The sequence below is a fragment of the Sparus aurata genome, chromosome 22 (assembly GCF_900880675.1).
Source record: "Sparus aurata chromosome 22, fSpaAur1.1, whole genome shotgun sequence".
Lineage (NCBI taxonomy): Eukaryota > Metazoa > Chordata > Actinopteri > Spariformes > Sparidae > Sparus > Sparus aurata.
This window is the reverse complement of record NC_044208.1, coordinates 17754120-17777891: the sequence shown is the minus strand read 5'-3', so window position 1 is coordinate 17777891 and position 23772 is coordinate 17754120. Positions and strand designations below refer to the sequence as shown.

Sequence of the window (23772 nt, the reverse complement as noted above, 5' to 3'; positions counted from 1 at the left end):
TTTGATAACATCCATTGCATTTCTTTTTCGGGCTTAAATATGTCGAAGATGTGCTAAGTGGATTAATGCTAACGTTAGCTGTTGGCTAACAGAAAGTAGCAGGTTTTGAAATATGTTGTTTTACCTTTATTGTCAGTTTCCCTCCGGATTTTTGCAATCTATCTATTTTTTTACAGTTGCTGATCAACATTAAAGTCTGAAACGATAACTATTTGTCAGATTTTTTATGTTTATATGATTTGCAACCTGGAAAAAAGGAAGCACGACAGTTGAGCTTCCCCGCCCTGAGTGTGATGTCAGAAGGAAAATGGCTGCCTTGTGAATATGGTCTATTGAGGGTTGTTTTAGGATGGCACTGGTACAGTCCTGAGGTCCACAGGTGACACCAGGTGAGCTGAGGGAAGAGTACGTTTGGTTAAGAGATGCAGGAGTGAGGAGGCTCCGCAAAACACTAATAACTTTGAGAAGGAATAAAATATCAATAGAGTTACTGACCTTTTTCATTGTAGACATTTTACATGTAATGATGGCAGGTTAACCACAGGCACAGTTGAAAACAATAAACAGTGGCTGCATTACATTTATGTACCAATAACAAGAAACTGGTATTATTTGTCATGCTGGCAAATTTAATGGGATGAGACATTGGTCGAGTTATTAGTTACCCCCTTTTGTTTTCTACTATATGTGTGGTCACATTACACCTCAATCCATCTTCCATTCATCACAATTGGAACTGCTTCACATTATTTTGAGGCTGAGTAAATAGGAATTGCATTGGACAGAAGGCACATTTAATTCACAAATTCTTCAAAATGTTAAAATGTCTGCCATGAAGAAGGTCCTAGTATCGGGACCGGGCTGCAACGTAACAATGTTATTAAAAACATTGGAGCTCTGTAGTGCCATGCATATTCTCTGCTTATATACATGCAAAAGGCTCCAAATATCTTGAAATTATAAATATGTTGAAGTCTCTTAGAAAGTCAAGTTATTTCCAGTACAATTGGCAACATAGGATCAAACCACAAACCTTGGAAAAAACCCAAAATAATAATAAAAAAAAGAAATCCTTCCTTGTTCAAAAGCCCTGTTAAATCAGTGATGAGAGTAAAGGTTGGTGCTTGGCGTTGGAAATAATAGTTTGACATAAGAGAAGAGAAAGTGACAGGTTGACATAAAAAAGAAAAACTGTATTTCGATAAAAAACATAAGGTTGTTTGATGGACTACAAAAAACAATGTTTTTTTTTTTTACAAAAAACAGGAAAGTTTTTCTTTAACCAGGACAAAAAAGTAGTTTGACATAATAATAAATGGAAATAACAGTCTGACAGAATGAAATAAGATAGTTGTTTGACAAAAAAGATACAAAAGAGAACATAAAATGGTAGTTTACCAAAAACAAGAATACAGTAATTTGACCTTAAGAAAATTGTAGTTTGACATAAATGAAAATGTTAAGTTTACAAATAACAATACAGTATTATGACAAAATAAAATAAAAAATAGTAGTGCTTAACAAAAGAAAGGACAAGAGTAATTTGACAAAATAAATGACAAAAATTTAATCTCAGCATAACTCTAAACTTTAGCTGTGTGAATGCCAATGGACTGTTTATAGCTTATATACCATAGTAAAAATTACAAGTGTAGTCGACAAGTTGTTAATGTGGTTTGATCCTGAATTAAGTCAATTTTTTAACTTGGAAAGCGTTTTCAGCGTGCTATTTGGAGAGTTTAGGACAAGCGAGGTAACGTGCTGGATGGAGAGTTGAGACAGGAAGTGGGAAAAGGGAAGAAAGGAGTGACATCAGGCCTTCAGGAGGGGGGGAGGAAGGGAGGTACGAGCCATGCGATGGAATCGTGTGTTTACCCCCTGACATAGATGTCAGACATCTTCTCTCCTGTCATGAAAGCATCGTCCTCTAGAATTACGTCATCAGTGTTCCAAATAACAACACGAAGCTCAAAGCTAGACACCAGCAGAGCATTGACCAGAGGAGAGAGAGAGGACGACAGACAGATAGACAGGAGACACACCACAAACACAGACAGACGCCACACGAATACGCACACAGAAAAAAATGGAAACAAAACAAAAAAAAGTAATGGTTAACTGCAACAAAAAAAAAAATCCACACACAGCTCACACCCACGGGACGAGGCTCGGTCACCGCGTCCCTCTGTACCTACCCCCTGACAAATATGTCACTGGACTTTTCCCCAGTGAAGTAATCATCGTCCTCCAGTATTACTTCGTCTGTATTCCAAATAATCACCCTGAGCTCATATCTGGTAAGGGGAGGAGGAAGGAACACATACACACACGGTTGGACTTACATTTGACAGTAAGTAGAGAGCTAACTATTCAAACAGACTCACCATTATTCAACTTGGGGATAAAACTACATATTCTGTTGAAAAAAAACTCAAAGAAATTTAGAAACTTTGAGGGAAACTAACAAATCTCTTCTCAGGTGAAAGTGCATTGGATTTACAGCTTTGCACAATCAAAAGACATCATAATCGTTGTGACGTTTGTCTCATTTACTCCAGCCTACGCCTACCTCTTTGGTTTCCGTGGTGATATGTCAATCGCAGGCCCAGGAGCAGGCATGTCCATAGGAAACATGTCCACCCACATCTCAATACGGCCCTTTGAAACACACAGTGAAAAACAGTTAAACTCTAATATCAATCTGTTTAATTACCTCCCAGACAAAACGTGGATCCTTCCTACCTGTTCGATGCCGGGTTTGTCTGGGTTCAGCAGGGGTCTGGTCTCCACGTGTTCAGGGACGAGCTTGCAGCCCACCCTGGGGATCTCCTCCCAGTGGTTCAGCACCGTCAGTGCCAAATGCTCCTCGGTCTGCTTCTTCAGACCTGAGATATCGACAGGAGGAGACAAAGATGAGAAAGGAGGGCAAAACACAATGTCAACATTCGACGGGTGGTTGCAGGGTTATAGCTTAATATCAGTGTAAACAATAGTTCACAAGATTACTGGCAACATCTGCTGAACTCTAACATTGTTTACAGGATCAACATAAATGATGAATAGAAAACAGAAGTGCTGGTATCCTCAGTGGAAGACTTAATGTGCGATTATTATCTTAGAGCATTGATTGATTTGTATCTCATCGGAAATCTGATTGATTAAGTGAATGATATTGATTTCTTTAAGTACACAACAAGAAAAGGGAAGAAGAAAAGAAGAAAGGAAGAGGAATTAAATGAAAAAAGCTCTTCGTGACAAAAAACCCCCAAACACATCTTTACCACAACCAACAAAGATTATGTTGAATGTACTCAAACACCATCAGTACCTTGACATCAGAGACTAACCATCACTTTTATATTTTATTACATCATCATCATAATTAATTTGAGGGGTTAAATAGTGATGTTTAATCCGATGCAGAGCTTTACATGATCTCACAGATTTAGCAGCCGTACCATTTTCATCCTCGATCTCTGTACGTCCCATGAAGATTCGATTCGCCACCTTGACTTTGCCTCCTGGCCCGTAATGAGGTCCATCGGTCTTGCCCTCCTTACAGAGCTTCGCCAGGATCTGACTGGGCTTCATAGGGTCCCGCCAAACATTGTATCCATGGCTGACATTAATAGATAACAATGAGGAAATTGGAATTATGAGGTCCTTCAGACAGTTATAATTCATACAATTAATGCAGTCAACTTCAGGACATCTCAGGGGTTTTGACTGTAACATCTTTGTTGTAACTATTATTTATAAAACTGGTGGCGACATTGGCGATGCTACAACTTAGCAATTAAAGCCAACATGAAGGATAAAAACACATGGATGCTCACACAGAATAGTTGGATGAAATGCCACAGGTGGCTCTGTATTTGCTGTAGAAACGGTTTTCTAAGTCGATCTTTGTCTCTCCGATCAGGTCATCAGTGCCGACCAGGTCCCAGTCGTACACGGACACCGTCAGCATGGACTCCATGGGGAACGTGGCCTCGATGTCGAATGATCTAAGCACAGACGAGTAGGGGATAAACAGAAAAAGTCGAGAACGAGAATTAAGACAAAAAAAACGAACAAATTCCATATTCTTTGATGACTGTTGGGTTGATTAGTGTTTTGTCGACACTATTCCCTACATTACCAAAAATCTGGAAATAAAAAGTGAGTTTCTTTCTCTCAACGTACTTGCCAAACACAGGATTGAGCTGTTTGGAGATGTAGTTCTCTTTGTCCTTGACCTCTGACTTCCCCAGCTTTATGACAACGTACGGATCAGCCTTTCCGTTGATGTCAGCGGGATGAAGGTCTGTAGCCTGAGTGGGAGGAAAACAGAGCAAAGAATATTTATTTGATTCCGTTTGATTTTTAACTTCAGTATAGATTCAAACGGACACTCACCCGGACCACATAGACACGGACGAGGACGTTGATTGGATCGTTGTGTGGAATGCTCTGGAACATTCCCATATTGGGATCAAACCCTGCCTCTCTCGTGATCTCCTCAGACAGAGGTAGCTTGTACATACATAAAGATCCCTGGGTCACACAAAAAGAGAGCAGGTTAAAAGATAAGGGTGTTTTTGCTCTATGACTTCTTTCAACGTTTACCTTCTTTCTGTATGCTAGTGCAGGTTGAGAATAAATGCAAACCCACTGTGGTTTCCCCTATGGGTTTGCGGACTACCTTTTTGAAGCCTTGATATTATTGCAGTAGCCATCTTGGTTTTTCAAAGCCAGAAATTACCATATTTGTGAGAGGGTGGAGTTGGGAGAGGATATCCTTATTAGATCTTGCTGAGAAACCAAAGACAAGCCGTGGGAGTGCTTTGTCAATAAAAAATTTTGCTACACTTTATCTTCTATTTTACTCTCAGTGAGAACTTAATTTAAAGTCATTGAGACCAGAAACAGATTAGGAAACTGTTTACTGAGGTAATAAATCAAGTGAGAAGTAGGGTCATTTTCTCATAAGCTTACATACAATTCGACTTCTCTTTGAATCCAGTAGAGTCTCCCCCTGCTGGCTATTAGGCAGAATGCAGATTTAAGGCATTTCTGCTTTGGCTTCACTTTTCACACTGGGAAGTTCTGTCAATATCCTATACTGAATGTTTAGGACATACTTGTTTTTACTCAGTTACTTTTATCACCTTAAATCTGCCGACAATCCTGTCATCATCCAGCGCATGTTCGTCGTCATCCCCAGCCTTTCCTCTGTACAAGTTAAAAGTGTGGAGCCAGTCTTCAAAGTTGCCGTACTCACTCTCCAGCTCCTTGTTGTACACCTGCATATGAACAGACACACCGTGTTTGTATCTGCATGTATGCTGGTTCTTTATTGTCCCAGTGTGACTCATATACTCACCAGCAGCTCGTCCACTTTCGCTTTAACCGGTCGTTTCTCGGAGCCGTCAGCAGCCAGACCCTTCTTCTTGTCCTTGGAGCCCTTCTTCTCTTTGCTCTTTTGATTCGTCTTGGAGCCTTTCAGAAGAAGGTCATCGGGTTTGATATCTGATTGGACGGGTGAGTGGTGGCGGGGGTGGACAGAGTAGGGGTGGAGTCATGAGGTGGGGTGGCATGGTGGCACACAGCGCTACACGTGTCATTCAACATGAAAGCTGACGAGTCTGTTTTGTCAGGGGAGTAAGTTTCCCTGAAATCATGTACAGGCACTCCAAGACCCAAAATCATCAGAAAATGTTCAATAATTTGGTCTGAATAGTAACTTAAAATATTGTTTTTGATGACTTCCAGTGATTTAAAACATGTAGGAATTGGTATATTGTGCGATCTGGTGCCCTACAGTTTCTGATGTAACACGACTGCTGTCAATAGAAATCCCAGGTTTCTATAACAGTATTATCAGATGTAATGTCAGATTAGCCAGGCAGCTGAAGGCAGCCACAGTTAGCAGCAGTTAGCTGTTAAAACGCCGATTTATCAAAGATGTATGTACATTTTCACAAAAGTGTTTATTCTTATGATGGATGTAGCACCTTTAAAGGAGTTTTATGCAGCACAGATTGCACTGTAACAGTAAATAATTCAGATGTTTCTGTGCAGATGTTGGTTAATTCAGTGAGTCTGTATAAGCCAACTTTCATGTGTACAGCAGAGCAGGGATGTCATGCCGATGGAGGAAATGGTCATGAATGTGATAATGGTTGACTCATGCTCAAAGCCTGGATGAATCCATGGTAGGAAGGAGATGATACATGCTACAGCTGCAGTCCAAAATCACTCCCTCGTTCACCACTGCCTGTATAATACCAACTCAGTTGATGGGTCTATAGTTATCAGTTAACATTTATGGATCCTCACAGCAGACAGCATGCATTAAAACAAACACACACAAAAAAATGCTTTCTTGCAATAAAGTGCACAAAGGGAAATGGTGTAACATCTCACTATTAGAGAAAATAAATTGCTTATGGTAATGAAATGGATCAAAAAATGTTTTTACTGAATCTTAGGAGGGTGTTTTTTTTTTTTTTTTTTTTTTGCCTGAATGCCTTGAATCTTAAAACTTAAACTTAAGAAAAACCTTTTGTTGTCTATTTGTAAAGTTTAACAGGCCATAGCTTTCCACCATTTTTCCTCTTTCCTTAATATTGTAACATTTCCTGTAATATGGTGAAATATGTTGATATTTGTATATACTAACCACACAAATAAAATGGAGGGTGGTACATATAGAGCACTATAGAGTAAATGGGGAGTGATTTCAGACTCATTTCCATCCGTCATCTCAGACAGAGCAACTGACATAAGAGAACTAAGAATATTTTATTTAAACAATCCTGCAAAATTTGACACGTCCCTTTAAAAGAAAAATCGGAGCAACAGACATTTGGCACACTGGCAGGCAGCCCGGCCAAGTTCAGTACCTGCTGCCTCTGCAGCTATCTCAAGGTCCTCCCTCTCCTCCGCCTCAGCCTGAGCCACCTCCTGGGCTCTGAGGGTCTGGAAAACCAGCAAGAAACTGTTAGTGGATGTCAAGTTTTGGGGGCAATCTTGTAAGACTAAATAAAAAGTATTATGCAAATAGACAAACCTCCTTCAGTGTTTCTATTGAAGCAAAATATTTGGACCACCAGTCCAACACTCTCTCATCCGGCTCATCATCCTCGTCCATTCCTCCCTTCTTCTTCTTCTTCTTCTTCTTTTTCTCTTTGTCGCTCTCCTCCTCAGTCTGTTAAAAAGACACTTAAGTGACTCTCAGGAACTCGTCTTTTTATTCGAAACGAGGCGCCAGTTAACTTCTGTGGGAACCGTTACTTACCATATCAACTTTTACAACAGCGTCAGAAGTCTATGATAGGGGGGCATCACATGAAACAACACAAGGGTTAATACACACAACGGATGGTGCAGGTAGGAGCGGCACATGTACAGAAGCAGGTTAAAAGGATTGGACATAAAGCAGTGCTACTAATCCTACTACTGTTAACATACATGAACACACACAGTTTACATTGGAAAATGAGCTCCACAGTGAAGTCAAAGAGAAGCTTACAGCATCTAACTTGACGACTGTGTCCATCTTTCGGAGCGAAGGCTCTGAGTCCATGTTGACGCTGATGTCACCTGCGGGGCGAGAGAAGGTGCGGGAGGAAAGGCTAGGTGAGGAGCGAGGCTGGGAGCCGCCATTGGCAAGGACCATGTAGCCATTCATTAGCTTAGCTGTAGCCGGGCCGAGGGCCGCGAAGAGAGCAGGTGGCGGGAGAGGACAGGACGGCCAAGGACACGCGAGAAGGGAAAGAAGACGACAGATGGAGAGAGGAAACAGGAACGAAAAGAGGTCAGGGCAGAAAGCAAGCAGAGAAATCAGCAAAGTTAATAAAGAATGAATATTCATTCTTTAGGGACAACAGAGCTGGAACGAAAGTGTGTAAATGTGATCCTTAAAGTTTGTTTTAACCTTTTGTGATAGTGTATAGCGTCCTTTTAGTACTTAAACATTAGCATGGAAAAGGTTAAAACAAAGTAAATTTTTTTTCCCCGCAAACATCGTTTCACCATGTTTGGTAAGGACTTTTTCAAGAAGTAAGAGAATCCCAGAAATGAACTGACACAGTGAAGGAAGTGAAGAAGAGAATCTACATGTTTCAGATAAATGTGCCTTTTGTTGATGTTCTATTTGAAACATTTAAAGATTAGAAAGTCTCTCTGAGTGTAAAATGGCAGTCAATTGTGAGCTTTTCTACTATACTATGAAGGATTCGCTTGTCGCTGTTTGAAAATGAACCATTCAAGTTGGCCTAAGCTGTTGCCGGTGCGGAGGGATAGAAGTTCATGGTGGTGATGTGCTAAAAACACAAAGAAACACACCCACACCTCCGCACAACCCTGCAATAAGGTGCCTTGATGCCCGATGTTATGTTATACACACCTGCAGTTCATGACACAGGCAGAGCAGAGGACAGAGACGAGAAAAGCGATGTGACCTTTAAGTCTATACATTGTTTTGTGGAAAATCCTGCATAGTATACCTTTAAAAGCAACTGGTAAACACTGTCACCGTAGGGATATTACACTATCCTCTAATGGCCAAGTGCTCCACAAGTTGTTAAATACAGTAAGATAAAATAAAATGGCACTGCTAGGACAAGTTGCTACAGTCAATAGGACGCTCATTAACTACTGAACATGCATGTGTTCTCCTGTCTTGATTATTTTGTTGAATTCTATTTTCAACCGATGGACTGACAAAACTGCTGGTGTGTGCTTGACGTCTTTATAAGAGCGCACAGGACGTATCGTGCAACTTATGCTTTTTCAGCTGGCAATAGAAACACAAAGCTACGACTTCAAAAACACAACGGAGCTCCTTGCTAACAATGATATATCACAAAAATATAAATATAGTCCTTCACCTGCTGTGGCCCAGTTGGTGGAGGTCTTGTCCGGGGTGCTGTAGATGAAACGTCTCAGGCTGGTGACGGCGTGGGATCCCACCAGGATGTAACGGCCAAACGCCCGGCAGTCCACCACCCGGATGTTGAGAGGAGGGTGTAGAAGCTCATTCTCCGGAAGGTCCTGAGGACAAAATACAGAGCTGGTAAATGGAGACGTTCACATTGTGCCTATGTATGCTTCTTGGTATAGGTTACAAATGAAGAAAAGTGTGTTTTGTTTATTGCAAGGAGCTGGATTAACATCTGAGAGTCAACATTTCAAAGGTCCAAATATCACACTCGCAGCTGCACTTACCACCTCAAACCATTTAACCAGGATGCTGAAGTTGGGGTTTTTCTTGTAGTTCTGGATGAGGACCGACTGCACGCCTCTACCGGCGCACTCTATGTCCACGCGGGGCCGATCCACCTGAGCCAGGTTAATCCTCTTCAGATCCCGTAAGCCCCAGAACAAAACCTAAACCAGAGAGAAAAACAGAAGTAAAGGAAGGGAATCTCTAGAGCTAAAATGAAACAGAGCTGTTGGTTAAACTCTCACCTCTATGCGGTAGCGACTCAGGACAGGTCGGATGCCCAGTGGCACCGGTAGAATGGGTCCACGTTCGGAGTCTGTCGGACCCTCAAGGGGAGGGAGGTCGGCCCTCCCTCCTTGACCAATCTGATAATGGAGGAGAGAGGGGAGGTTAACATGAATATCATATTCTGTGGTTTCTCAGTTGTGATACAGCACCATACCAGAATTTATTCCTACAGAAGTAATATTTCTATGAATTCTGTCTTTGCTTAGTGTGACAACTTTGAAGGAGTACAGAGAAGGCAGAGGTTAAGGCTGTGTTGGTAGAGATAAAACAGTTACTGCAGTACAAACACCAACGACAAAGTGGGATGAAAGGAGAGAATGAAAGAAAACGAGCACCTTTATTTGAGGGACAGCAAAGTTATGGACAGCGATCAGAGCTCGCCTAATCGCCTCCTCGTCGAAAGGAATCTGTAGGCAGCAGGAGGAGGCACAGAAGGAGAAAGAGAACGACCAAATGGATATTTCGCAGGAGAAAAGAGAAAGGGTGAACATGTAAGTGGATGGAAAGGAAGTGTGGTGACACGGCAGAGAGGAAACACGGGCGACAATGGAGATAGGAAGAGGAAAGAGCTGTAAGAAATGCATTCGTGTTTAGAAAGTTGTGATGAGGCAGATGTTGGGATGGACATGTGATTGTGCAACCAGGCAAAGAGCAAGAGATGAGGTTTACACGGAGAAAAGTTTTTTCATATGGAGAACTGAAACTGCCAAAATCAAAAATAAATAAATATATGACCCAATAATTGAATTAATATGGAAATAAATGCATCAAAATGTTATTGAATAGAACTTGTAGGCAGGCATTCCTCTATATATGCAGAAAGCTTGGCAGAGAAAAAAAAATCCTTATGATCTTCTGTCTATGCTACATCATTAAAGGCACCACAGGAGGCCTTTAATGAATCTTCCTCTTTTGTCCTCTTGTTCTCTTTGGTATAACAACCCTTTGCTGTAACTGTACAGCAGTGACACATACTCTCTGAAGGAGAGTTGCGGGTGCATGGCTGCATGCGTACACAAAATTTAACTTGTGTGTGCTCTTGCATTATGTTACCTGCAGCAGCTCAAAGGCAGCCAGCAGTTCCCCGGCAGTGCAGTTCCCTCTGTAAACCTGGTAGTACTCCAGCTGTGGCGGGAACCTCGGGGGGCCGTAGTGCTCGTCACACATCTTGATCGTGGGCTTCGCAAACGTCCGACCTATGAACTCTGCCTTGCCCTGAACACCACATTGTGACAGCAGGCAGTGGAGACACAGTCAGGGGCACAAGGGATGGGAGTTAGACACGGGTGTGAGAGGTGCAGTTTCCACGGCGCCCGCTTGGTGTCAGTATTGCTTAAAGTGGTTGAACGTTTCTAAAGTGTGGAATCTGAGAGGGGAAACATTAAAAACCCAGTTTTATGCAACACAAACAAACACCTCCACTAACGATTACAGTGTAACAGAACATAACGAAGTGCATTCCTTAAAGGGATATTCCGGTGTAAATTTAATCCATGGTTTAACACACCGTGAAACTGTGTTAGACTCCCTCTCGAGAGATCAAGTTAGCAGACCGCTAATTTACAGAGTTTTATCAACCTCAGAAACGACCGCACGAAAACAATACTCTGCAGTAAATGGATCCAAATATAAACCGCCACCAAAAAGCCACAAATAATGTTCAGAACAACACCAAACTTCAGCAACAGTACAAACAGGGTCTCAGCACATAGTATGGGGCATTAAAACTCCACTAGCTTAGCTGGATTTCTACTGAAAAGCTGACAAAATTTACCACTCTTCTGCAGCAGCTTCCTGTTGACGAGTGCAGTAGAGTTCCGCGGCTCATGGATGAAAATGTATGATTATGACTCCATGGAAAAGCAAAGTTCATATGTGTCGTACCTGCCAGTTTATAACAGTTATTATCGAGAGCGGACAGGGAAAAGAACAGAATTAAGCATTTCTAACCGCACTCGGTAATCGTTGCGTCGGGACTTCCCCGACCCGGAAGCTGATGGAGGAGAGTTGAAATCTGTTTTTAGCTTCACAATAGAAATCCAGCTAAACTAGCGGAGGTTAGATGCCCCAGACTATGTGCTGAGACCCTATTTGTACTGTTGCTTAAGTTTGGTGCTGTTCTGAGCATTATTTGTGGCTTTTTGGTGGCAGTTTATATTTGGATCCATTTACTGCAGTGTATTGTTGTTCTGCGGTCGTTTCTGAGGTTGATAAAACTCACGTAAATTAGCAGTCTGCTAACTGCTAACTCTCTCGAGAGGGAGTCTAACACAGTTTCACTGTGATTTAGACCATGGATTAAATTTACACCGGAATATCCCTTTAAATGAACGTCTACATCAGCACTTTGTTTCACAAGTATTTGGAGGTAGACTTTCTTTCTACACCACTGCTACTTATTACATCATTACTGCTCCTGCAGCTGAGAGAAGCAAAATGCAAGGCACATGCAAGTCTTCCCAAAAGTTCTGCAGATCTCATCAGTGGCTAGATGAACCAAACAATTCATGCCACATCAGCTAACAGCCATCAGCATCTATTAAAACGTATAATTCAACACAGCACTAATGCTTTCACACTCTATTTAGCCAGTGCGAGCATGAGCAAGGTCAGAGTTCAGGAGGAGGACAGGGAGGAGTGAAGGGCGGGCAGACAGGCAGAACACGAGGAGGAGAGAAGCAAAGCAGTTTTATTAGCGCAAACGTAATCCTGTTTAACGAGCATTGATGAATCCATCAGTCAGCATCCACTCATTCACACGGAGGGAGATCCTACCACGGTGTCCTGGTCATAGATTTCAACAACGATGATTGGTGGGTCATCTCTCAGCTCGCTCGCCTCCCCGAACAGCTCCACGTCGTCGAAGACCAGCAGCTGGTCCCACGTGGGGCACAGAGTCTCGCTCAGGACCTGCAGCACACACATCAAATCAGTTCGCATATACTCGACACACTCGCATGTTTATAGATACACACACACATTCATGGTCCTACCTCAGTGACCTGGCTGTGCGTGGAGAAGAAAACCCGAGCGAAGGGATCTGAAAGGCCACTGCTGTCAGCGGCAAACAGACTGCGGGCCTGGTACATGTGAGCTCTCAGCTGGAACACCTGCTTCACTGTTGGACACACACACGCACGTCACATTAACTGACAATCAATCCTTTTCGTTGGCAATCTTACATTGAAGTTAGAGAAGAGTGCCGCAAAGTAAAAGGGATCGATAGAAGTCAAACCTCCTTCCAACGTCTGGGTGAGTTTATTTTTGTGTTTACTGCCTCTGATTGATCCGAGAGTGGAAACTTTACGCTAAATCAAAGCCCAGTTTGATGGTAATGAGAGAGAAAATAAAGCAAAAAATCACTCCAGTGATTGAAAAGTAAAAATAATTTCTAGCCAAACTTCTAGATTCAACAGCTGTGATGTAGCAACAACAGCACAGGAACCTTAAATAATAACACACTGCAAAGGAAGCTTTGATAAATGTTAAACTGTTCACCCAGAAATCAACATTCTGACTTTATCTATTCACCTGCATGTGGAGCGAAAGTCAGGGGAAGTATTGGAGTGCACATTATATTTCTGCTGTTTCTTCACAGAGAAACATTGGAGCATTTTTCAACTGAAGCAGATGGGGACTTGCTTTAAAGCGTAATAAAAAACAACCCCAATAAACATAAAATGGCTCCATACAGCTTGTCAAGAGTAATCAGAGTAAATGGAAGAGAACATTGATTTGAAGAGAAGTTATTCACACCCTCCATGAGCAGTCAAGCTTGTTCACCCACTTCAGACCGGGTGCACGCTCACGTTTTTACCTTAGCAGCTCCAGTGAAGACCTGTAAAAATCAAATGAAATCAATTTTGGATCACAAGGAATCTGAAGACTATGCAGGACAAGCTGAATGGAGCCATTTTTGCTTATTTGCAATAAAGTTTTTATGTTTTAAAACAAGTCCCCGTCTACTTCAGTTGTTTCGGAGAACGCTGTTTTGCTACGAGGCTCCAGACATGTTTTGTGGACGATAAAGCTTCATCTGACTTTCCATCAGCATGGAGATGAGTAAGATAATGACTGCATTTTCATTTCTGGCTGAATTCATCCTTTAATGTTTCAGTGACCGTTATGTTTCCCACGTACAGAACTGATATATGTGTCCCATTTTGTCATTTTGGGTGTGTGTACTTACTGTTATAGATGAGGCTGACCGGGGGAACAGATTGAAGACCGGGACCTGCTTGAGCAGCTTTGATCTCTTCAAACCCATTAGGCAGACCGTTGAGAAAGTCCTTCCGTTGCTTGTTGAGGCCGAGCCACAGATACAGCTCCAGCTTAGCCTGGACTGTCCAGCCTGCAGGACCAAACCCCTTCTTACCAGGCAGCTGTGGCGAATTTTTTGAAAGGTTTGATAAAAAAAAAATTAAGAAAAGAGGAAACTGTTGAGAAAAACATTGGGAAAAGTATATATTCCACCCTGTCTTTGTATTAATACAGAGTGGATCATTAGGCATTATGCCGACAATGTTGCAAGACGGTCCAATTCATGAATATTAAGGAGTCACCTAACCGATTTTCTCTCCAGGCAGCCGTCATAGATTTACAAGCCTATTCACCATAATACCTGTCAATACTGTGCGTCTTGTATCGTGACTATTTACGACAAAGTATGTCGCAAAGTGCAACTTCAAATAAAAAAATGAGAGCGGAGCGGAGCAGGAAAGAGGCGATCGCACCTTGAGAAACACAGCTTTGACTTTGCCGCAGTCTTTCCCCGTCTCCTCGTCCACGATGGAGTACAGGATGTCTTTGGAGGGAATCCGGGCGTAAGCGATGCGCTTGTTGTTGCTCATCATCCAGACGAAAACATCTGGGATGCTGTGCTGAGGCTGGACAAAATGAATGCATGGGATTGATTAATATGTGATCAGCACTTGCCTTGCAGGTGAAAGCGTAATTTCTTTGGGCGTGCTAGGTGTTTTCACAGTGATATTAGTTTAATTCTTTACCCTATTCATCATTCCTTTTGTCTAAAAACATATGGAATCTTAAATATCTAAAGGCTGTGCTCTAAAAGTTAGTTTTCTTTTCCAGAAAGCCAAAAAGCTCCACTTTCTTCAGCACATCCATCCAGTTGTATTCTTATCTATACTAAAATGCTTTTTACAGAGGGGGTTTGCTCATTCATCATCCATGGGCTAATTTGTTTACTTACTGTTACTTTTGGCCTCAATACTAAACATATGCAAAGAAATAAAAGAGAAAATAACATGGCATTTATTCAATATATTCAATATATATACACAATATTTTCTCTGTAAGAAAACACACTTGTGTATTTGGTTTCACTCAAGTGATGTGTGAGAAATTGTATCCTGTCTGTAGCGCCCCTGTTTAGATGATGAAACTGTAATCTATTTTTTAAAAAAGAATCTGCAACTTTAACAGAAAACAGTGGTGGTCATGGTGAAAACTATCAGATGAAATCTTCACCCTATCCACCTGTAGTCTCTCCCCTTGAACAGTTCTGTGTCTTTACCTCATCAGCGAGGAACCGCAGCTTCTGCAGGAAGTTCTGCACCAGCTTCAGTTTGTCTCTGACTGTGTTTTTCTTCACTTGAGTCCGGATCTGCTTGGCCTGCTGGCCCATGCTGTCCTGCATGACGACAGACGATGATGGAGCACACAAACAGAGAGGGAGCATCACATCATAGCTGGGGGTCTGTTTGTATTCAATTTCACCATCTGCTTGTGGATTTTCTCTCGGAATATGAAAAAATGTTTTGGTTCGAAGAGACTGTGATTACCAACACTGTCACTGTTTCTAATTGGCCCTTAACAATAATGACTTTTCACACCATGAATCAACTTTATTTAAATAAACATTCTCCTGCTATATCTTTGTTTCTGCATTATAGTCATATATTTTCTTAGTATGCATGAATGGCCTTTATTCACCACTCCTACAACAAAACACTTTGAATTCTTTTTGCACTTCCTCTTGAAATGAAGTCCCATGCAAATCAAACACAAACATGCATCAGGGGGAATATGAAACATTTCTCAGAATGAGATATTTCAAATGTATGTATGCAAATGTATTGCCAGGGGTTATTCAAGGGAGTGAAAATTATTTGAAATTAATTTCCTCAAGTAGCCTTTTCAGGAACTCCACAATGTTGACCCTCTGAGGCGCTGGGATTAGCGACTGAACAGCTACCGAATGGATGCCATTAATCTCAGCTTCATTATTCCCTCTATCCCTCGAGCTGCTTCCTTCCTTCCATACATGAGACACAAATCATCTCCATACCATCTCTCTCATGCAGGACTTGAGACGCTCCCGATCCAGTTTGGTTCGGCCCGCCTGGTTCACGTCCTTGTTTGCCAGGGTCACAAACCGGCTGGAAATAAATAAAATGAAATATTTTAGATTATTCTTTGGCAATCTTATACACACTAGTAATGAACAATCATTTCAGAGAGAACACAAAAAGACATAAAGATCAATAAAGACACTGCTGGTTTTATGAGTGAATCTTAGAGATGGTTGAGAGTTGATGAAGATGGAAGCTGCAGTCTTAATTGTTTATGTTTGAGGAGTTTAAAACAGCATCATAATCTTAGATCTCAAAGTGTTACAGCTTTTACAGCTTTCAGCATCTGGAGAAACTCTGCATATCTTTACCACCCACTGAGTCACAATGCCTGTTGTAAGAGGACAGCATGACAAATGATTATTTTTATGCAGCTTGCCTGCAGCCGATGCTCAGGTCCTCCAGCACTCCCCTGAGTCTGCGCTCTGGAAAGGCCTTCTCTGTCTTAATGACCTCCTGAACATCATTCAAACCCTCTTCCTTTCAGGACACAGAAAATACATGGTTAGTGCTAACATGTTTGTGTCCAAAACAAGTTTTGCAGATGCCAAATGCCCCTTAACTATATTCTAAGAGTACTAAAAAATGGGAGATACCTTGTGCACAGCAGTGCTTCTCTTCTGGGTGAAGCTAGTACAGGTCATATCACAGTAGATCAATAAATTAATATTCCAGCTCACACCAAAATTCGAGTGACACTATTTTATTAACTGTTACATTAAAAACAAAGGGGGTACTAGAGTCATATATACTGTGCTCAGTAGTTGAAAATGTATCTTTTTTTATCATTTCTATTCCTTTTATGTAAAATATTTTTAATTTAGTGATTAATTTCCTTTATTCCCATATTTTTAGCCATGCTACTAGCATGCAATATCAGAACAAATATTAGATGGATTGCAGTGACATTTTGTACAGACATTAGTGTTCCCAAGAGGATGCATTTTAATGACTTTGTTGAGCCTACATTTCCTCTAGCACCACCAGGAGGTTGACCTTTATGCCTCTGAGTGAAATATCTCTATAGTTTTATATAGAGTTAGATATGGATTGCATTAAATTCAGTACATATATTCACATTCCCCAGAGGATAAACTTTCCTGATCCTCCAACTCTCCTATTATCGCCATTATCAGGTCGATCATTTCCCCCAATACTTACAGCGCACGCCTACAACAATGCCATCAACCCCAGCTGTAGCTCGTGTTTAAAGCTAATGGTCACATGACAATATGCTAACATGCTAAACAAAGAACATACAAGATAGCGTTGTCATTGTGAGCATGTTCAGCTGAGTACAGCCTCCCGGAGCTGCTCGCATGGCTGTAGACGCCTACAAAAAGTCAGAGTCAAGCCACGTGAGCCGACCTTTGCTCGTTGGAAAGAAAGGTGCATACTGACCAGTTTGTCGGCGATCTTGTCCATCATGTTGGAGTTGTAAAGTCGTCTTCTCTGGTCCTGCCACCAACTTTTGATGTACACACACGGCTTCTTTGCAAAGTAGGGAAGGTGGAAGTAATTCCTATAGAGAGTAAAGAAAAATGACTTGATCAATAGTCTTACAAACCTTAATTATCACATGATAAACTACAGTTTAGTTTATAGCCTAAATGTGTAGAGCATTTTGCTCTTAACACAGCTACAACAGTCTGCTCCTGGCTGACATTAACTGTACTATCTGTGATAATTGTCAGGCACAGAACAGCAAGTTCAAAAGGGCTGAAACTAGATGAGCAAGTTATCACAAATTGCTTTCTCACAACCCTTGACCTCGCTCCCGCAACCCCTGACCTGTCTGTGATGACGGGCTTCATCGGAGGCGTGCAGGATACAGACACCAGGTCGCTCTCCTCGTCTGCCTCGTCCTCACTGGAGTTCTGGATGAGCTCGTTCTCCTCCTCTTCATTCTCCCCATCTTTCTTTTTCTTCTTTGCCGACGAAGGCTTGCTTACACCATCTATCTGGTTGCCATAATTACCTGTTGGGTGATGGACCGCCGATATTGATCTTTTTTTGTACATTGTCACATTTCAACGTCGTATTGTGCATTTTGTGGAGTGCGGCTCAATGTTAACAAGATGAAGGGAAGGTTTATTTACCTATTGTGATTTCAAAACTTATCGTTTTGTCCCCGATCTTCCTGTCGATCATGGTGGCCTCCAGGAAGGAACCGAAGAGGAAGAACTCGTCTATTTTCCCAGTGGCGCTCTGGCGCAGGAAGGAGAAGACCAATAAAGTGAATAAAACTGGAACCTTTTATTGGACTCGAGCGTGTTCGTTTTATTGTTAAGTCTGTGGAGAAATAACCACAGGTGCTCCTTTTCCTTAATTCACTACACAAATAAAACCTGACCTGAGTTACTTTATTTATGCATCACATTTGCCAGTGCATTTCTACCATATTTAATGCTCTACGATGCTTTAATTCATTCAAGTAGTTGTTGTCAAAATATTAAATATTAATCTGTACTCATTATTAATTTAAAAGGTATTATTTGCAGCAGTTCATTGCAATGCCCCCAGGAAAAGTCACCACATCTTGGCCCATAGTGACCTAAGGCTATTACAAATGGATGCCAAACTACATTTTATGAGAGCAAGAATATACGGACAATAAAAAACAACTAACTATCCCAGTATGCCTGATTATGCAGCTTCTCCATTATCAATAGCTAACATGACCGACATGTCCATACAGCTTGAAATTGAGACAATTTAAGGATATGATATAGTTTAAGGATATGATATAATAAACTGTATTCCACCAATTTTACACCTTAAAACGGCTTTAAGTGTCTTGGGAAGTGCTACTACGAATGTGAACAAGTAGTTTAAAGCCTTTTCTGGCTCCAGAGGAAGCTGCATGTATCTGATTAACTGCCAGATGTGCACCAGTATTCCCCAAGACCTTTAAACAACACTTTAATGTGTAAAAATAGTGGAGTTACCCCTTAAACCCCACTCATCTATGAGACTGGTCCAGAAGTGAAAACACACTACTTAGTTGCAATTCATGTTCTGATATCATGATTAATGGAACCCTAAATCTAAATACATTTACAGTATCAGTCACTCACATCATGCACATCAAAACAACTGAAACCCTAAAAACATTAATTGAATAATAAAACAATGAAAGAAGGGAAGTTAAGATCAGAAGTCTGGTGAGAAGTCTCCCCCCAAAAAAGATGGGAAATCTTGCCACTGAGCAGGAGGGGAGGTAGATTTCCAACCTTTCAAAATAACCCATATGAGTTATACCCCCAAAACTACGCACTAAGGTACTTAAAATATTTCCTCCCAAACTTTTCCAACTCTAGGGCAACCCAAAAAAAGATGTTGGATCTAGCTGTAATCTATGAGAAGATTTTATTTGGTCTGGTCTGAAAGAATGATGAAGCATGACTTTAAACTCTACTAGCTAAAGTCTAGCGTTAAAGGGACGATCGTCAATCATATAATCGATTCTTGGCTCACATCGGGATAATCTCTCCAAGAACTTCACCAAGTGAACTTCAGCGACTATGATATATGGACAGCAGCCCGCTTTCAACACGAAAACACTTTTTTCTGTTACACCTCCAGTCGGCTATCTTCTCTTATTCTCAGCATCTTTGATGGTAAAATATAATGCTCTATAACCACTGATAAACTCATGTGACCTTGTTTTCATAGGTGACAAATGATGTGTTAAACCTAATGTAAGTTTAATGTTTAGAGAAGAGATTAAAGAACCAATTTACAACCCTTCTGTGATTAGTATTAGTATGTGTCTCTCCTTTAAAGCAAAGTGCTCGACAACTGGCACAGACTCATGCTGGCAGTCACTGAGGTTCCCAGGGGACCCATTTACACCATAACTGCCAAGAGGCCAAATAGCTGGCAAGCTTGCCCCGAAGCAAAGCAGCTAATGTATTTGATTTCCCTGATGGCCACTAAACTCCACATGTGCCAATACAAAGGTGGATTGTAGCATCAGAGTGTTTATTGTGGGGTCAGGAGGTCAGGAGGGGTCAAACAGCATGTTGTTCTCATGGATAACAGGTCAACAGCTTGTCTTTTACTGTTTTGTTGATCATTGTCAGATCCTGTAGGTTGGGTCTTCTTACCTCTGAGATGTTGGAGACGCCCTCCACCTGCACCTCGGTGGAGCTCATGATCTCAGGTGCAGTAGTGTCCAGGATCTCCACAGCGACGGACAGCAGGAGACGTGCTCTGAAGGACACGCCCTCTCCGAGACCCTCGTTAAGGTCCTGGTGCTCGTCCATCAGAGTGTACTGACGGGTGGAACCGTACATATTAGCCCAAGCTGGACCCATGGTGGGCAGGAACCCTGTGAGACATTGACATTTCTATTGCTATAAGGTCTTTAAACGTATTTACATCCAGTGCATCAAATTTCCCCCTGATCGACAACAGCGACCACCTCAGTGTTCCAGAAAGGTTCTCCTTCCTTTTTGAGGTTTAGAGTCAATATATCTATCCAGACCAGGTAAAAATCGTCCCCAAACATTACTGAAGAACATATTTTAGTTTTAAAATAAGTTTGACTATGTTTGATTACTTGGAAATGAAAGTGGGGACTATGTTTTCTTTGAATTATAGTTTTTGAGCTTCTGTAAGGTTGTGATCAGTCATGCTCACCAATCGTTCTTCCATCCACTGCTGGAAATGTGACAGTACACACTTGTGAAATTTGCTCTAGATGGATTTTGTACTTTGGTTTAATATATGCTAATGTATGTATTGACTCCAAGTCAATCTGAATGTCATCCACTAAATTTATACAGCCGTCAGCGAAGGGTCGTATGGGTCGTGTGGCTTGATTTATCTGCTGCAGCACAGCTAATTACTGCATACCGTAAAATATTAACTAGTAAAGTTAAAGTAATTAATGTACCTGACATCCAATCAATGCCAATAAAACAAACTTTGCGTGTGTGTGTTCTGATCTACCTTTGTCACCATCGTTCGATATCTTGCGTAGGTCAACAAAGTGTGTTCCTATGGCAACATCGTTGACCTTATCCGAGTCTCGTATCTGGACCTTCATGCGTTTGCAGAGCGGAGGGAACAGCTCGGTGAAGACGATCTGCTCGTTCCAGATTGGTTCATAGCTACTCTTCTGGACTGACGTTTTCCCCTGGAGACACATGTGGGAGTCAAATGTAGGTTACTTAACTTCGCAATAGACAACTTCTCTGCTTTAACTTGTCATTCTGAAGTAAACACTTGATTGCACAGTGTAATTGCTGGAGAGAAATGACACCATCCATGAACAGATTGGTAACTATAAACCTCACTTTCACTACGCGACCTGCCACTGGGCTTCTATTTTTACAAGAAAGGAGAAGGTCGAATTACGGCACAAAGGAAGCATGTCATGTCAGCAACCAAAACAGGAAGAGGCTTTGTTTTCCCTGGTCGCTATCCATAGGTTGCAGTGGAAGAACTGGAAAAACTGTGGAAACTCAAAAGAAAAAGAACACAATGAAGGTGAAGGTAAGGTAAAACAAGAGTGCATAGAATAAAGGGTTAAATTTGGACTCTTACGGCTCATTTATGCTCAACATTAGATAAATTTACGGACATGGTCGGAGCCTTCCGGCACATTTTCTGAAAGCTTACAGACACAAACTAATGGAATAGTAAATTCATAAGTCGTGGGGGACAATGTAGCAGTGTTGTCAAAAGTTTAAACGCAACACGACCAGATGACAAGAGGGAGAAGTCTTAAAAATGGCAGAACTTTTCAAGGAGAGGTCATCAGTTGGTGAAAAGTCTTAAACAATTATGTCACCTTGCCTGGGCACGGTCAAAAGTCAGTCCTAAAACGATACTTACATGCCAATATGCCAATTACATACAGTTTTTGTTCATGTAATTGTGTCCTGTACTCATATTACCATCAGTTACTATATAGGAGATGGTAGTGTTACGTCCTCTCTTTCTGCAGCATCGGCTTTAGAAGTATATTCTGAGTTTATTCTAGGCCCGCAGGTACAATCCCTTGGGCAGTCATAACAACTGCTAGAAACTGACAAAGAAAAAGAAACTGCACGATGTAGAGGGATTCACTTTCTGCCCAGCAAACTGCACTCACACAAAGTGATTTTTGCAGAGACTGTTCATTGCCATCCATCTAATTCACGGAAATCACTTTGGGAAGGGGACCCTTTACAACCAGTACAGATAGGAGGTGCGCTACCGCAAGCAATATCCCTTTTAATGCACATACGGGGATGTAAGGGGTTTTATCAAAGGAGACATATTATGCTTTTTTTGTTTTTTCTCCTTTCTTTCCCTGTCTTGTAGAAGTTTATGTACATGTATTGAAAGTTAAAAAGGTCGAAATCTGCACCGACAGAAGCTCCTCCCTCCTTCAGAAAACACTGCTCCTGAACGCCTCATGTTATGTCCCTCATGACATCCCACCATGTCACATATCTGCATAATTTCTGACTAGTGGCTAAATTGGCAAGTAAGAATTAGTTTAGCACAACTGTTCTGTTGCTGGCTCAGGCATGTGTGAGCTGACGAATCAGAGCAGATGGGGCATTCAAAAGTGGAGCCCTTAAAGAGACAGGAGCTAAAATAAAACAATTCAGACTGAATGCTGCTATCCTCTAAAATGCAGAGATTATCCAGACATTCAAAGCCATACATAGTATTTTGGACCAGGCTACAGCTCAATGAATTGAGATTATATAAAACCTTTTTAAATGTATGTGACAAAGTTATTGATCTAAACAACCTGATGGGCATAATAGGGTCAAGATCACAGAAATAGTTGTGTCCTTCTCTACAGGCTGCTCCTCAGACTTCTGAAACACCATCTCATTACAAACGTAGCACTTAAGCCTCAACAACAGAGTTTTATTAAATGTAGCAAGCTTTTTTCTCTCTATTTTCTATCTTCTCTTGTATTTTAGGTTATTAACGTATGGCCCTGATAGTGTTTAGACAGTAATTGGATCTGTGAAACAATTTGCTCGCTGATTTATATTCTAACAACAAATAATTTAATACATCTAAACCATTGAGTCCTTAATAGCCATGGCATGTTGCTCCTCTTTAATAATATATATAATTATTGGTTAAGCTTTTAAAGCCCACACTACAGATTTCTGCGTTTGTATATATTATAAAAGCCACAGTGCATTTTAAGGGCTCAGTAATAACTCCTCAGGGAGTATTGGAATAAGAGATTGCAGGATGTGGAGGGAGTTACTTTCTGCCCAGCGAACTGCACTTGAACGTAGGGGTCGACCAGGTCTCTGTTCTCTCCTATGAAGGCCTTCTTCACATTAGCCATGATGCTGGTGTTCATTTTGGGAAGTCCCTCGGCTCGGTAGATCTTCACATAGAACCGGGCCCACTGCCTCTCTGCCGGGATGCCCTCTGGGAGCAGGAGGTTCCTGGCAATGAGAAGGGCCACAAAACTCATTCAGAGACAAGACTGTGGAGTTATTGATTAGATTGAAGAAAAGCACAGCTGGTGGAAGAAACTCTCTGAAGACGCTGGGTGAGTATCTTTGTGGAAGGTTTTGAGAATGTCTAGTCATCCTTGTAACTAAAACACCTGGCACAAAATATGCATCATTACCAGAGTCATCAAATATTTTAATACTTTTCAGCAATGTATATGAGATTGTCAATCTGTAACAGCTCAAACACATCTGTAACAGCTCAGTACCCCTCTATGTCGTCTTCATCTGTCTCGTTGGCCTTGTGCGGGGTCTTGATGTTGTCGCCCTTCCCGACCACAGCGATGTCACACTTTATATACCCTTTGCAGCCTGCTGTTATGTCATCAGGATCGGACAGGATGGCCCACTTGTGGTAAAACTGATGTTCTGGGATAGATGTCAAACAATTACAAACTATGCAGGTACGTTA

The 23772-nt window shown here is 41.5% G+C and overlaps 1 protein-coding gene across 13 annotated transcripts in view; it reads right to left on the bottom strand.

The window, feature by feature from the left end:
* The window catches only part of otofa (otoferlin a), a 105610-nt gene that overhangs the window by 7104 nt on the left and 74734 nt on the right, over positions 1–23772 (bottom strand). For 4 of the 13 annotated variants that reach the window (XM_030404790.1, XM_030404788.1, XM_030404795.1 and 1 more), the window contains 32 exons: positions 23570–23729; positions 23105–23291; positions 20830–21016; positions 19983–20206; positions 17973–18081; positions 17665–17851; positions 17275–17395; positions 16253–16353; positions 15810–15900; positions 15036–15152; positions 14233–14385; positions 13689–13881; positions 12493–12617; positions 12275–12409; positions 10553–10714; positions 9835–9906; positions 9457–9576; positions 9214–9375; positions 8877–9039; positions 7517–7683; positions 7283–7312; positions 7055–7192; positions 6888–6963; positions 5366–5481; positions 5151–5285; positions 4399–4536; positions 4186–4313; positions 3837–4007; positions 3459–3619; positions 2743–2885; positions 2570–2658; positions 2196–2294 (listed from right to left, as the gene is read on the bottom strand). In XM_030404790.1, coding sequence (XP_030260650.1) covers positions 2196–2294; positions 2570–2658; positions 2743–2885; positions 3459–3619; positions 3837–4007; positions 4186–4313; positions 4399–4536; positions 5151–5285; positions 5366–5481; positions 6888–6963; positions 7055–7192; positions 7283–7312; positions 7517–7683; positions 8877–9039; positions 9214–9375; positions 9457–9576; positions 9835–9906; positions 10553–10714; positions 12275–12409; positions 12493–12617; positions 13689–13881; positions 14233–14385; positions 15036–15152; positions 15810–15900; positions 16253–16353; positions 17275–17395; positions 17665–17851; positions 17973–18081; positions 19983–20206; positions 20830–21016; positions 23105–23291; positions 23570–23729 — 4360 coding nt within the window. Of the gene's footprint in view, positions 1–1875; positions 1975–2195; positions 2295–2569; positions 2659–2742; positions 2886–3458; positions 3620–3836; positions 4008–4185; positions 4314–4398; positions 4537–5150; positions 5286–5365; positions 5482–6887; positions 6964–7054; positions 7193–7282; positions 7313–7516; positions 7684–8876; positions 9040–9213; positions 9376–9456; positions 9577–9834; positions 9907–10552; positions 10715–12274; positions 12410–12492; positions 12618–13688; positions 13882–14232; positions 14386–15035; positions 15153–15809; positions 15901–16252; positions 16354–17274; positions 17396–17664; positions 17852–17972; positions 18082–19982; positions 20207–20829; positions 21017–23104; positions 23292–23569; positions 23730–23772 lie in introns of all 13 variants that reach the window. The other 9 variants (XM_030404800.1, XM_030404796.1, XM_030404798.1 and 6 more) reach the window with 6 other exon arrangements.